General features: G+C 36.4%; 1 protein-coding gene across 9 annotated transcripts in view; it reads right to left on the minus strand.

Moving 5' to 3' along the window:
- The window catches only part of atp8a2 (ATPase phospholipid transporting 8A2), a 46143-nt gene that overhangs the window by 26917 nt on the left and 4326 nt on the right, over nucleotides 1-14900 (minus strand). For 2 of the 9 annotated variants that reach the window (XM_043225835.1, XM_043225838.1), the window contains 17 exons: nucleotides 9255-9399; nucleotides 6042-6141; nucleotides 4820-4918; nucleotides 4626-4671; nucleotides 4085-4125; nucleotides 3730-3803; nucleotides 3445-3514; nucleotides 3244-3371; nucleotides 3014-3125; nucleotides 2101-2269; nucleotides 1886-2013; nucleotides 1667-1744; nucleotides 1490-1578; nucleotides 1300-1344; nucleotides 1095-1170; nucleotides 888-993; nucleotides 19-101 (listed from right to left, as the gene is read on the minus strand). In XM_043225835.1, coding sequence (XP_043081770.1) covers nucleotides 19-101; nucleotides 888-993; nucleotides 1095-1170; nucleotides 1300-1344; nucleotides 1490-1578; nucleotides 1667-1744; nucleotides 1886-2013; nucleotides 2101-2269; nucleotides 3014-3125; nucleotides 3244-3371; nucleotides 3445-3514; nucleotides 3730-3803; nucleotides 4085-4125; nucleotides 4626-4671; nucleotides 4820-4918; nucleotides 6042-6141; nucleotides 9255-9399 — 1589 coding nt within the window. Of the gene's footprint in view, nucleotides 1-18; nucleotides 102-887; nucleotides 994-1094; nucleotides 1171-1299; nucleotides 1345-1489; nucleotides 1579-1666; nucleotides 1745-1885; nucleotides 2014-2100; nucleotides 2270-3013; nucleotides 3126-3243; nucleotides 3372-3444; nucleotides 3515-3729; nucleotides 3804-4084; nucleotides 4126-4625; nucleotides 4672-4819; nucleotides 4919-6041; nucleotides 6142-9254; nucleotides 9433-10517; nucleotides 10748-10767; nucleotides 11480-14900 lie in introns of those variants that run through there. The other 7 variants (XM_043225834.1, XM_043225836.1, XM_043225842.1 and 4 more) reach the window with 6 other exon arrangements.

The following is a 14900-nucleotide window of genomic DNA, read 5'->3' on the forward strand; positions in this document are numbered from 1 at the left end:
GAGTAAACACATACTAACCGCGTCTATGATGACAGAATGTGGGGTTCGTGCCGTAAAAACAAAGCCCAGACTTTTGGCACCTTTAACCAGAGCTCCTTCATCTGAAAACACAAGGTTATGGAAACAACAGTTAAAAGGCCCCAAGGCAAAAAAATCCAGTAAAAATTATTATGTCATGACAATATTAGAGTTTAAATTAACTGCTTTCTATGTTAATACATTTCAAAATCCAATTTATTCCTGTTATGACAAAGTCTTCAGTCTCACATGACCCTTCGTGAATTTAATTTTAATACATGGAATTGCTTCTTAAGAAACATATCTTACTATTATGAGTAGTGAATTGAGTTGCATAATAATTGTTGCATAATATTTTTTTTGTAGAAACTGCGATACATTTTTTCTAGGATACTCTGATGTATATAAAGTTTAAAAGTACTGTATTTATTTGAAACTATTTTTACAACGTTTTATAATTAAATACTTTGTCAATTTAATGCATCCTTACTGTCTAAAATGAAGTGAATATAAATATTAATTATATCAAATATTACATTAATTGATATTAGTGCATTTAGTACATTCTTTGTTCTTTAGTACATTAAAATTAAGTAAAAAAAATCTTAAATCAAAAAATTATATATTTTTTTTACACAAATGCAAAACATTTACAGTGCTAAAAAGAACTGGCAGACGTGAAATGTTTTTTAGGTTTATACTCTGCCTAGGCATCACAGGAAGCACTATGGCATGTAACTTATGTAAAACAAAGAGTAAAAGTGATACTTATTGCGTCAGCGTGTTTTATATGTGATAAATAACTGGTTAACTTGAATCAGATTAAACCGAGGAAGCAAATTCAGAAACCAACAAGAAGGTTATGGTACCTGGTGAAGAAGCCTGGTAGATAATTTGGTTTCCTTCTCTCTCAGGAACAACAGTATGACAAACCGCCATCATGGTCAAAAACTCACAAATCTGCGGAGATGTAGGCTACAGAGAAAAGAAAGGAGCAGATTTTAACCATTAAGATCCATAATTCACAAGAAACTCTTTTAATAGTCAAGCTATGACAGAATAATAACAGCTCTTACGTGATTCTTCTCAATGTTCTGGATAAGAGCAGGATCATCAAACTCAGTGGAATTATGACTTGTAGAGGGAAGGTGACTGCAGAGAAAAAGAAAATACAGAAAAGAGATGTAACGGACAACATAAAGTAATACAGCACATTGTCCTCTTAGACCAGAGTAATATTTGCTAGGGTACAGGACAGAGATAGAATCAGCGGCATCTGACCTGAAGTCCTCCATGGATCGATCGCAGTCCAGGTCTGGGAAATGCCTGGAGACAGCATTATAGATCAGTGACCACTCACACAAATATAAACAAAAAGTAACAGATCAATGCACACTATTAGAGGCAGAACAATGCGAAGCACAAAGATAATGTGCATTGATGGACAAAAGTAGAGAAACGCTACTATTACCCGTATGTAATTCCAGCTATCGTGCACTTCTTAAAGTGCATGACATTGCAGGTGAGAGTGCCGGTCTTATCTGAAAATAGATATTTTACCTGAAAAAGAAAGAGACAGTGAAGAAGATGTAGTGGAGTTGAGGTAAATAAATGTCTGTAAAAGTTAACTGAAGGAGTTTCTCCTCACTTGGCCGAGTTCTTCATTCAGATTGGATGTTCGGGCCATAGCGGGAGTGTCTGTCTCGGAGTAATACATCTCAACATCCTGTAAACATGCATGAAGAACAAAGCACTTATTCATAGAGGATCAGAGTTCTGTGCTCATGGTTTTGACAATAAAAAAAACGAATTTTAACACACTATTAATACCGAGGCAGTTGGTGATTATTATTTTTTCTTATTTTACCCAGTTGATGAAGAGAGCCTGTGTGAATTTGACCACTTCTAGCGTGACCAGGAGGCTGATGGGAATCAGGTTATTATAGAGGATGATGAAGGTTAGCAGATTATACCAGAAGTTGAGAGAGATGTCACCTGGATACACAACCACAAATAGCTATTTATTTATTTTTAACAGTTTTAATAGTTATTCATTATTTCTTTTATCCCTGTATGTTTCACCTGCACGGGAAAGGTACCAGCAAGCCTCATCTGTGTGCTGTTTGTTCCATATGGCTGCGCCGATGGAGCTGACCAGTGCCATGACCAGAAGAATACAGAACAGAACCAGGATCTGCATGTTTGTAACACGCTCCACATTAGAGCGCTTCAGCGGAGCTTTAGTGGAATTCTGCAGGATGGAAACATTAAATTAATGCTCAAAAACTATTTGCACACACTACTATTCAAAGTTGGGTTCAGTAAAACAATAAATAAATAAAATAAAAGCACAGCTAAACCTTGGTCAGCATAACAGACTTCTTTCAAAATGTCAAAATCTTACCAATCACAAAACTTTGAATGGTAATGTAGAAGAATATTACTAATTACATCTAGAGTGGCTACATGAATACGTTTTCATTTATAAAAGGTATTAGAAATTGTAGCCTCAGTAATTTCAGATCACTGCATCATTATTAACGTTGCATGATATTTTCAAAGCGTTTCTTATTTTACCCACATACATAATATCTTTAATCAATTATTGCATTATTTATTTAGATCGCTTTCAATTAGCTTATTTAGTCAACTATTAAATTTTATATTTTCAGTTATTTTAATTTTAGATTTTTTTTTCTGTTTAGGTAATTTGTATTAGTTTTTATATTGCTTTTTAGCTTTAATTATTGGTATTTTCAATACTACTACTACTTTTACTACTACTACTACTACTACTACTACTAATAATAATAATAATAATAATAATAATAATAGGGAATACGATACAGTAGCCATGGTAATGTTCCTTTAAATGCTGTGTATTATTCTATATATTTAATTATTTGTAATAATCATAATCACATAAAATAATATTCTAACTGCAACAGCACTGGTCAACATCCAGCTTTTATGAGATCGATCATTTCACACCTACCTGCATGAGCTTTGAATCATGTCCAGTGTAAACTACAATTCCCACAACCCACTGTGTGTTCCTGAGCTGGGCTCCTCGTAACAACACCTGGTCCGGCCCAAGTGGAGCTGGGCTGTAATACAAGCACATGATGACTGCAAGTAATATGTGTGTGTGTGTGTGTGTGTGTGTGTGTGTGTGTGTGCGTTCAAGTTATATTTTAAGTTCTCATTAATAGCAGGTTGACGTACTTGTGGTTGTCTAAGCACAGTGTTCCAGTGAAATCATACAAGTGCCTGTTTGGCCCCTCACATTCAAGACGACCAGACAAAGCCATCAGTTCCTCCAGAGACTGAAAACTAGCTGTAAGAGAGAGACCCTGAAACAAACAGCAAGCATGTTATACTCTTAAAACACATTATATGCAAATAAGATTTATATGTAATACGTACCTGTCTGATCTTTAGATTGGTCTCACCATCTAAGTTGGATGTTTCAGTGTAGCACATGGCCTGAGGCTCACTGTGAGAAAAACAGCAACAGATGTTGAACACAAACCAGTTGTGCACAAATATTAACAACACGCACATATTTTCCTAAAGCACATTCCCATAATTGCATTTTATATTTACAAATTACAATGTATTTTACATTTTCACTGCTATAAATCACACTACAGTACGAACACAGGATGACAAACCCCACGGATACACACACAAACACACTGCGGTGCTGACCTGGAGGACACTATGACCATGTCAGCCGGAAGATGCTGCCCATTGGTCACCTTGACTATGTCTCCCACTGCCACCTAGTGGGCAGGTGCAGCATTGCAACAGCATGAGGAGGGAGAAAATGAGATTAAGAAAGAGACCACAGTGCTTGAAACAAAGAAAGGAGGGGCAACACACAGCAGGATGTACAAAATCAAGAGAAAGTAAAAAAAAAAAGGAAGTGAGAGGTGAACTGAAAGAGCAGGTGTTACCATAAAAACTACAGGACAGAAATGAAAGCATCATTGACAGAAAGGAGGGGAAACGAAGGAACAGAGTAAGAAAAAAGATGCAGAAAGAAAGAGAAAGATGAGGTCACCTGCTTCCATATGATGGTTTGCCATGCTCCGTTACGCAGAACTGCAAAACAATAACATTATCAGAAAAACTCATCAATATCAATATGAATCAATATGACAATAAACAATATGTAACACAAGATACAACACAAACTAATTTACATTTTTATTACAAGGCAATATTTGCCCCTAAAAAAAGACCTTGATGAGGGCATAATTTTTTTAACCATCTAAACACGGTACGTCATGTTAAATATTTTTAATAATTATGATTAATCACGGATGCTAATAAAAAAAATCTTAGGAATCATAGGGATGCAATAATATTAAAATTCTGACAAATTACAAAAAGCCAATAATCATTTTATTTGTTGTGGCAGATAACTGATGAACAGAATTAAATAAATCTAAGGACCTAATAGAGTATTTTGAAATATATCAAATTTTGAATAACAGACAAAAGCACATCTTGCCCTCAAATTTTTTAGGACATTTTTGTTACTTCTGGTTGCCCTAGTTCATTTCTGACCCTGTTACACAGATATGACAGCAATACTTAACCTGTTGTCTTTTTCTTGTTCACCGTATTATCTGCTTTATGTCTTTTCTGCGGGAACACATGTGACATCTCATCAGCATTATTCATCGGAAAAATATCAACTGCGTTTCAAAGACAATGCACTTATCCAGTGTTGTCAAAACATAGTCTGGACAGTTTAACGTTGATTCAGTGCTCCATTCAGCAGAATACTCACATAATCCTCAATGATCTCCTTGATCCCAGCCACTGTCAGAATAAAGATAAGGGGCACCAGCGTTGTGTAGCGACCCGTCGGTGAGACATCAGGGATTTGCTGCATTTGCAAACGCATGTAGATAAACATAATGTGAAGTACTTTACACTGGTGATAAAACAACATGCTTTGGAAAAGTGCTATGTCTATTTTAAAACAAGTTTAGGCAGAAAAAAAAAAAAATGAATTCTAATCTGACTTCACAAGATTTGATATAAAAATAGTACAACTAGTACCGTATATATTCATGTTTTATGAAGAAAACTTCGGTCACCTTCATTTGTGACCCTGAAGTGACCACAAAAATGCCTGAGGTATATTTGTAGCAATAACCAAAAATACATAGTACGGGTCCAAATTCGTGATTTTTCTTTTAGGCCAAAAATCATTAGGATATTAAGCAAATATCATGTTTCATGTAGATATTTTGTAAATTTCCTACTGTAAATATATCAAAACATAATTTTAGATTTCAAGATTAGTAATAAGCATTGTTTAAAACTTCATTTGGACAACTTTAAAGGAAATTTTCTCAGTATTTAGATTTTTTTTGTCCTCTCCGATTCCAGATGTTCGTTCCTTTTTTATTTATCTTTCAGATGATGTATAAATCTCAATTTTAAAATATTGAATATGACTGATTTTGTGGTCCAGGGTCACATTTGCTAGCATATGAAAAAAAAAAACATAAATAAAAATTTTTTTTTCATAAACTATACCTGTAAACATAAATAATAATAAACATCATAAATAATACGTTATTAAATACATAATATATAAGCATACTATAAGACTATAAGGCTGAATCCATCACAGAAGATGACCACCTCAAAACAAACTGCTTAGGCACAATATTTGAGGAATATCAATACAGTACTGCCTTGCGAAACCTTTTAGCTTATTTTGCTCACTCGTTTTCATGAAATACCAGCCTAACAGGTTGGATCACATGGCACCAGTTACAGATATTACATAGTGTCTCATAGTGGATAAGAGTGAAATAGTGGACCACTTCCAAAAATGGATATGTTGGCAAATAACTGAAAAGTCACATGGTCAGCATAAGCAGTATAGCACCTCGGAGATCCCCTTTAAAAGAAATCACCACAACCAATATATTTTGGACTTAAGAGGTCCTCAAGACAAAGCAGAAGCGGCTCAGACAGTGTGCCAGGTGTCTTACCTGCATAAGAGCGATGAAGAGAAAGAAAGCATTAGCCGCTCGCCTGATCTGTTCGTACAGGAACCGCGGCAGGAAGGTAAGGATCCCATATTTAGCTGTGCTAGAGGGAGAAAAAAAAAGGAAAATCAACAGTGTTTAAACCATTAAACTATTTTTAAACATCTATATATACATCCAGGGCCATGATAGCACTAATTTAGAATTAGCTCCACTCAGGCTTCTGAAAAAAAAAAAAAAAATGCATTCGTAAGTGTTTTGATACAAGCCAACATCTACCTGCTTGACACTTCACTGCCCACTGCATTAAATTTAGATAAACAATCCCAAAATAAGTGTCTGAGCGGTTGGGATGGATGTTTCTCACCGTGTCTGTCAATTATCGGTATTGATCGAACTCCTAAGTAGCTCTTGAATAGCTGATTGCGGCAGTAAATATTTTAGTCATTAAAATAGCTGCGCCTAAAATAACCTCTAGGAATACGAATTTGCCTCCTTCCCAAGCTTGTCCATCTAAATCTAAACATGAGTCAGTATCTGTTTGTGTGGGTGTGTGTTTATATCCGCATCTGGAGGCACATTTTGTATACTGCAAATCTAATAATCTAAAAAAACAAAAAAAAACAAAGGGAGGTTTTCCACAGAGAAACCCTACTGAAGAACATTTTATTAATCCAAACAGTATAAAATAGTCATCTGTGCAATGGAAAGCTTCTATTGATGTTAAATGTTCTTCATGGACCCATATATACTAATAAAGAAGCTTTATTTTTTAAGGGTGTAAGCATGTTTTTATACTACAGCATGTGTACTTATGTAAGGGCAGTCTTCTGTAAACACGACACCCTTCTTGGGCTCATCGGCAATGAGTTCACAGCCTAACACACCCTGTGTAACCCACACTGTGGCCTCAAACAGCAGCTCGGTAGCTGACCTGGAAGTACGGCAGGCTATCGTTGACATCAAAGAGTGGCTGAGACCATTCATACGATCCCCTTCATTAACATTCAGCGGTCCAATCACACACACAGTAACCCACACTGCCGTCACCATGATGTGTAGTACCTGGGGTTACCCTAAAAGACTGATATGGATGATTGCGCTGCTGGATTTGTTGGTCTGGTTACTTTGTGACTGACAGCTGACCAGCGGAGGCCAATGCAATGGGAAGCAGAAACCGCTTGGTAAATAAAACATGAAGATCGAGGAATAAGAGAGTGATCTGAACAATTGTTATGAAAATTTCCACTGCCGCAGCCACGCAGGCATTATATGCCGAGAAGCCGATGAGCTGAAAAGGTCAGAGCTCCGTCTGATCCGAAAGTAGCCAATGACAAAATGGCTACGGATTTCAAGGCCCGCCTTAATGTTGTTACAGGAACCAAAATAGAGCCTTTTAGAGCAGAATCGAATCTTTGGGATATACTGGCGGATCGATGAAGTGTGTGTGGGTGAGTGTTTCGGTACTGAGAGGCTGATTTTGCATGAGCTTCCAAATTGTGGAGCTAATATGAAAGCGATCTGGCATCCAAATCTATTAAGCTTTTGCAACAACCATTGATCATATACATAACACAATCAACTTGCATAAAGTTTCAAAAAGTGCCTTTTTGTCATCAAGCAGTACTTCACTACGTATAAAACGAATCAAACTGATATAGCAGCCAGTCAAAAGCTTTAAAAAAAAAAAAAAAAAAAAAAAAAAAAAAAAACACTTTGGAGGACCTGGGCACTTTGGAGACCAAAAGACTTTTTGTTCTGGAACTGCAGATGAACTCTAGCCAAGCACAGCCTGGAACATGACCTTGATGTACTCACAGGAAATCTCTGATGGAGGACTTCACTTAATGGGAGCATACATTTAGCATGTAAATTCCCTGAGGGAAATCTTAACTTGATTAAAGCATTTTTACAATCAATCTCTTAGCGTTGGGAGTTAATAAGATTGTTTTAATGCTTGATCATGAAATGCTGGAACGGCTGTGCTGTTGGTGAGGCATCAAATACAATGAGTTTAGTTTAATAATTAATTCAAGAAAAACAGGTGAGCACAAAAACAATTTGAGTTAAGGAAATAGAGGATAAACGGGAAGAGCCTTCACATCTCTGTGACTGGCTGATCACATTATAAATGAGAAATTGTCCCTTTTTAAAGTGCAGTGTAATATAATAAATAACATTATATTGATAATAATATTTAAAAAAATAAAATAAATAATAATAATAATGAAAACTGAAGGTGCATCTCCAGCCACCATCAAAACCATTGCATTTTTTTACTGAGAACATGTTCTTTTAAATTTTATAAAGATTTAACTGTTATAAATAAAGACAAAATATTTTTATTAGTGCATTATTTCGGTTTCATGAAATGCAAATGTGTGCATAAAAACATAATATTGATGAAACTTTTAAGCAACTTAAATAGACAAAAAAAAAAAGTTCACAAAACCTGAAAATTCTAAAAGAAAAAAATTGGGGCCAATAACCTTTTTAATATTTTTTTTTTCAGCAAGAATACATTAAATTGTCTTTTTTAACTTCTTATAAATCATAGAATACTGAACAGAATGTATGGTATTAACAAAAACATTAAGCGGCATTATCATTTCAACATGGATAATAATAGTAGTAATAATAATAATAATAATATGAAATTCATAATCAGCATATTAAAATGATTTCTGAAGGATCGTGTGACACTGAAGACTGGAGTAATGACGGCTAAAATTCTGCTTTACCAGGAACATCTTAGATTTCAAAATATTAAAACAAAACAGTTATTTCTGATTGTAATATTATATTATAATCATACTATCTATTTGCAGCCATCGCAAACATATGAAACTTCAAACACATTAAAACACTGACCCCAAACTTTTGAACAGTAATGTAAATAAAATTAAAAAAAATACAGTATGGTTTTCTTGCTGATAGGTGCAAGTTAAACGCTTATTCATATGCATATATTTTAAAATAAAACATGAGTTTTTTCATCCTCATTTCAGGCGACCAAACAGTACACCACAGCAACAAAGATACAAGCTTGCTGCATTTTTAACACGCTTTTAAAATTAACTACATTACCGAGACCACGATCGTATTACTAACTATGAGATCGTGTTCACACTTCAAGCAAAGAATAGACGAAAACAAGCGTGAACGAGTCAAACTCCACTCTAACTGTATTTTCAATAAAGACCCGAATGGACTCACCTGACATGGTTGTCACAAAATTTGGTGGTCTGGGCTCGGTTGAGCAGCACGGTCCTCGCTGTGGCATCTATCGGGTCCGCCTGTGATGTGGTTCCGGACATCTCATCCTCTGCCTTGCGGTAGCCGGCGGCGGAGCACGCGGGTCCTGCACCGTTCGAGTGATGGGAGAGAGGCGAGGCTAGCGTGAGTGCGCGTGAAAGAAGACAGGAGGAAGAAGAGACATAGAAATGTGGTTTACAGTTCAGTGCGCTGGCCACTAACACTACTACTGTGCTGATGCAAGCCGCCCCTGATGCCAATGACGTTTCCCTCGGTGCACCGCCCTCCCCGTCCCTTTCATCCCCCCATCCTCCTCCTCATCATCCTCATCCTCATCATCCACGAGCAAAAGCTCCGTCACCAATACAGCATACGCGCGACGCCCACGGGACCCCCTGTATAGAATGTGCTGATGGGAGCACAATGGCGCAGCAAACACCTTTGTAGGAAACCTTGTGCATTTGTTTATCTTTATAAAAGCTGCTTTATTCCGTGGAAACACCTGTGTATTCACGACTCGCTGAAACGAAACGCAACGAGACAATGGCCGTGTCTCAAAACACAGCGCGCTTCCTAGCTAGACAGCGTTTTAAGCGTCAGCCGCGCCTGATTCCAACATCCGTGCGTGTCGCGAGAGTCACGACGCGTAGAGAAGAAATCTCCACCTTTATCATCGATACACCGAGAGCGTCCGATGCGTCGCGTCGACGGTTTTTGTGTTCTGCAAAGCTACTCATTTTCGACATGTGAAAGAACTGTAATGATTTTATAAACTAAAATATAATTCGTTTAAATGGCCGCGGTGACTATAGCAATATTTTACAATAATTTATATAAAACACTTTTTTAATATGTATATGCGGTTATAATAGTACACAAATAAAACGTGCATAAATGTATTTAATATTTAAATGTAAATTAAATTAATTTAAATAAACCGATATATATAATGTTACTTATTCGTGGGTAGTCTCGAGCTTACAGCTGATTGGTCCGTGAGGTCAACGTTCTGCCATGACGTAACAGACATATGGCTTCAATGCGTCCGGTGTAGCTGTCGCGTCGCGTCGCGTGGGGTGTTTTGAGACACAGTCGCTTACTACGATTCCCTCCCAAACGTTGCCGCATCGCGCAGACGAGCTCCAAATGATTATTTTCCGCGCGTAATAAATAATGTACGTTCGGTAAATAACGTCTCTTTCTGTATGTGACAGGAGAGTTTACCCAGCTGCTGCATGATCGAAAGCGGGTGTGGAGAGATGGACTACACGCGTGACTTCTCCCATTCCAGTCAGCCTCTTTAATAGACAAGCCCCAAACCCTCTCCCGTGTCATTTGGGCCGCCTCGGGCAATCTGTGGACGTTTTAATAAGACCCCTCTGCAACGGAAGACGGTTTCCCTTCAGACAACGCGCGCTCTATGTCCGCGTCTAACGACACCGTTCCCCGCAGTCAGACAACACAAAAGCCTTACATTTAAAGGCGCAGGCACTGCTGGAGGGCCACAGATGTCCGTCTCCGCAATCATAGATTGAAGCGCACTAAACATGCTCGCCGACCGGCAAGGAATCGCTTCCTGTTCATTTGCTCCTCCTTGTTTACACGATGGAAATTCTACCTGAGGCCACATGTATGTTTCTTAAAGAGTTGGTGTTTGAAGGTCAGACGGTCAGTTCTATGCAATTCAGTAGCAAGATTTAAATAGTTGAGGCAAATGTGAATGGAGGAACAAGTAATGGTCATATGCCACTGAAAGTTGTTGACCACTGATGTGAATATTGTGGGATTAATTAATTATTGACTTGCACTGGGCTACACGTTGTATTGTTATCATGCTTTTTTTTTTACTTTTCATTTCTGTGGTCTGGGCAATTAGATGGTAATTGTAGGTTATTATTAATACATTGTAGCCAAATATGTAAGTAAATGTGGATTGGGCTACAAATGATCTGAATATTGTGGGGGTTATGGATGGGGGAAAAATACAAGCCATCATCCAAATAATAAACACAGATCTATTATAGAAAACGCTATTTAAGCAAAATCGAAAATATACTAAAAATGTACAAAAATGTGTTTCACTCATAGTAAAGGTATAGGGATGTGCAGTACTATAAAAATATGACTTTTATCCTTTATATTTTAACTCTAGGTTAAACATGACATTTTTGAAGTATGGATAGATAGATAGATAGATAGATAGATAGATAGAGAGATAGATCTGCTTGAAATTTTTTCTAGACTTTTTATCTAGACACAGCCATGCCGTCTCTTGCACCATATCTAACACTTTATCTGCTAGTCAGTACTGCAAAACCACCAACCAGATGAATCAGCTAAAATTTGCAGATGTGATCATACTAAGGGCTATGTGTCCATGAGATCTATCTGCTTTCGGACACTTCATACTGAAAAGTTCAACGACATGATCTTAAGTTATGAGGAGCAGGGTGTAAATGTAACAAGCACTCATCTCTTCGGTGTCAAAGGCCAGCCTGACCACTGATAACTTGCCACTAACTGAGAACTGTGTTAACTTGTAATTATATATGGTGTCATATATTTCAGTGCTGAAGACACTGGCTCTTAAATGTGTTTTTATGGAGTCATAAATTACGGCTAATGTATCTTTCAAGGTGACTCTGGGCACTTTCAGACTTAACTACGGTAGCACTCGAAAAGTTCTGCATCAGGACCCGGATTATTAAAGAAAATGAAACAACTTAAAATCAAGCGGTGAGATGCATACATACAATTAATTGCATAGATCCAGCAAATCGCAGACTTGTAAGAAGATTTTGTTTTAGTTTAGATGTGTCTGACATACAGCCAGTGACACTGAAAACATAAATAGGAAACATTTCACTCCTAATTTTAATGAGCATATTCATTTTGTTATCCTGACTATGCACGCTTATCCTATTGTTTTCATTTTCCATTGGCGACCTACTGAGAACCACTGCTGTAAACACCTGTCATGTTTCCAGATCTGCCTCGCTAAATAAATATACAAAGCAGCGTGAACCAGAAGTTCATGAGAGTTCCTCAGTGGGAAGTACTCAGAATCAAAGACTCACGTGTGACACACTTTTCATCGTTCATCCCTTATCCTGCTCTATAGGATCTCTTCCATTTTCTCTTTCCGCTACTTATTCTTCCAATCCCAACCTCGGTCGTTCAATCTTTTTGGCCAGACCGACAGATACTTTGTGCCTGATTAACGTCACAGATCTGTAAAATCAGCAGCATAGTGGTAAATTATGTGCAGCACGCTGACTGGACAGATACATGACAAACCCTTCGTAAACGACAAACAGGCTCCGGTTGAGATTATTAACAAGAACTCCATTCACGAGTTGCCCAATACGTGCAGATAAAACTGGGAAGTTGAGAGCTGCACTGACTTTTGCCCTCAGATAAAGACCAAGAAAGAATCACCAATTGTTCTGTTTTTGTGTGAGCGGCATATAAATCGCACCCAAACACTGTCAACAATTGCACAACATTTCAGCTCAAACATGGTTGAAAACATGATTTAAAATAAAGTACACCTCTTTATAAAAATAAATTAACTGTGTAAATCTAAATATTGTTCATTGAAATATATAAAGTTATGTATAAAAGCTAACATGAGTGGTTGCAAAGAGGCGGAAAATTTCTGGAAACTTTCTGAAACTTTCAAAAAAAAATAAAAAAATCCTGGTACATTTCCAGTAATTTACCAAATTCAGTGTCTTTGTGCAACTGACATATTTGCATATTGTGTTCGCATGCAGTTTTTTTATGAGTGTTGATTACCTAAAAATAAATGTCCATTGATTTTAATAGTTTGGGCTATGATGTTAACTTTAACCTTAATATTATAGTAATGTGCAAGTGATAGGGCACCCTTAACTGCATTATAGATATGATACTGTAGATTTTTTTATTCTCAGAAAAATTGCGTTTATTTAAAGAGCCATCATTTATTCATTAAACCACTGTTTAATGAAAAACAAAAAAGAAGCTGTTTTTCCCTGAAATATAAAAACTGTACTGTGCCTTTAAATTGAAGGTACATACCATTTTACCAACCATTTTACACCCATAATGCATATATAAAAAATCAAATATAAGACCTTTTTATTCTTATATGATTAAAAGCATGTACAAAATAACATGCCAATTACATATGTGCTTCTGATTAGACATGTCTGAACCTATCACTGCGCTTGACCCAGAGCACAGTCTGGGGTGAGTGTGGTCATTTGGCCATCTGCCAGCTTTTCAAAACTAAAAAGCAGCATGCTTTTAAATTATGAATAGCCCTGGTTGCATTATTCATCCCTACGCCTTTGTAACCGTGCTCACTTTACCAGCTGCATTCTCTTATACCGCATGCATTCATTCAGCGGGCCTCTCTTATTCCATGCAATATCACGGCACATCTCTCCGTCTGTATTATACTACTCTGATTAGTCAGACTATGGTCATGCTGTTCAAATGGGTGTCAAATTCCTCTGTTGTCTAGAATTTTCTGCTGTCCCAACACAATGGCACTGGAAGCGGTTCAAGAGGACAGTGAGCAGGCTAATATAGACAACCCAGCAAAAGCCAAAGACAAAAAATATTATGTGCTCAAGAAGGCTCTTAATCTCCCACTAAGGATGGGTGATGCCATTATTTGTTCAATTAAAATGCAGCTATCAGTACCTATTGGTGTTGATACCTAATTAATATAAAGTTTATGTGATTTCTGTCATACCTTTGTCATGGTTGTCCTATATCATAATTACCAGTAAATCGCAAACATTGCTCTCTCTGTCCAGTGTCATTATCAAAATGTTATGGCAATTCTGTCTTCTTTATCTTTTAAAATTAATTACACATTAAAATAAGTGCCAGAAAACTTTTTGACATTTTTCTTATTTTTTTTTCTTTGTTTATTTATTTTTGTTACACTGTAATTAACAAATGGCATTCATATTTTATATTTTGAGTATTTCTAAGTCAAGTATTAAAGGTTTTTTCGAGGTCAAAGTTCACAAAAAGCTGTTCACATGTTGACATAGTGATTAATAAATGTACTGTTTTTAATTAGTTTTAAACATGTCATTGGTTTTACATTGTTTAATGTTTGTGTGAACAATGTTAATAATTTTTGTAATATTAAAATGATTATTAATTATCTTTAATAATACGTTATTTAAAAAGTGATATTTTATTAATCATAGTCTGATTTGAGGTATTTTAAGATGACATTGACACCGATTTAGAAAAGCTTAATTTCTTTTACAATCCTTTTTTGCGTGAAATGAAATAATAAAAGAATAAAAGTCAGTTTTCCTTATTACTAATAATAATGCCAAAATGAAACGTCAATAAATACTATCAGTTTATATGGGAGAAAAGTAGACAGAACAAGAAAAACAGCAAAAGTTAAAAAAAAAAAAAAAAAAAAAAAAACAATTTTCAGCATTCCACTGATGAGCAACACAATCTGCTAAAAGGTTTTTTTTCCTGATGCATATTAACTTTCATGCTAATTAAATAAAAGCATTGGTAAATAAACCACAGAGGATCAATATTTGATCCGCCCATCCCTAGTTCCCACTTGCTCACGTGTGG

This window comes from Puntigrus tetrazona, chromosome 24 (genome assembly GCF_018831695.1).
Source record: "Puntigrus tetrazona isolate hp1 chromosome 24, ASM1883169v1, whole genome shotgun sequence".
In the NCBI taxonomy this organism is placed as follows: domain Eukaryota; kingdom Metazoa; phylum Chordata; class Actinopteri; order Cypriniformes; family Cyprinidae; genus Puntigrus; species Puntigrus tetrazona.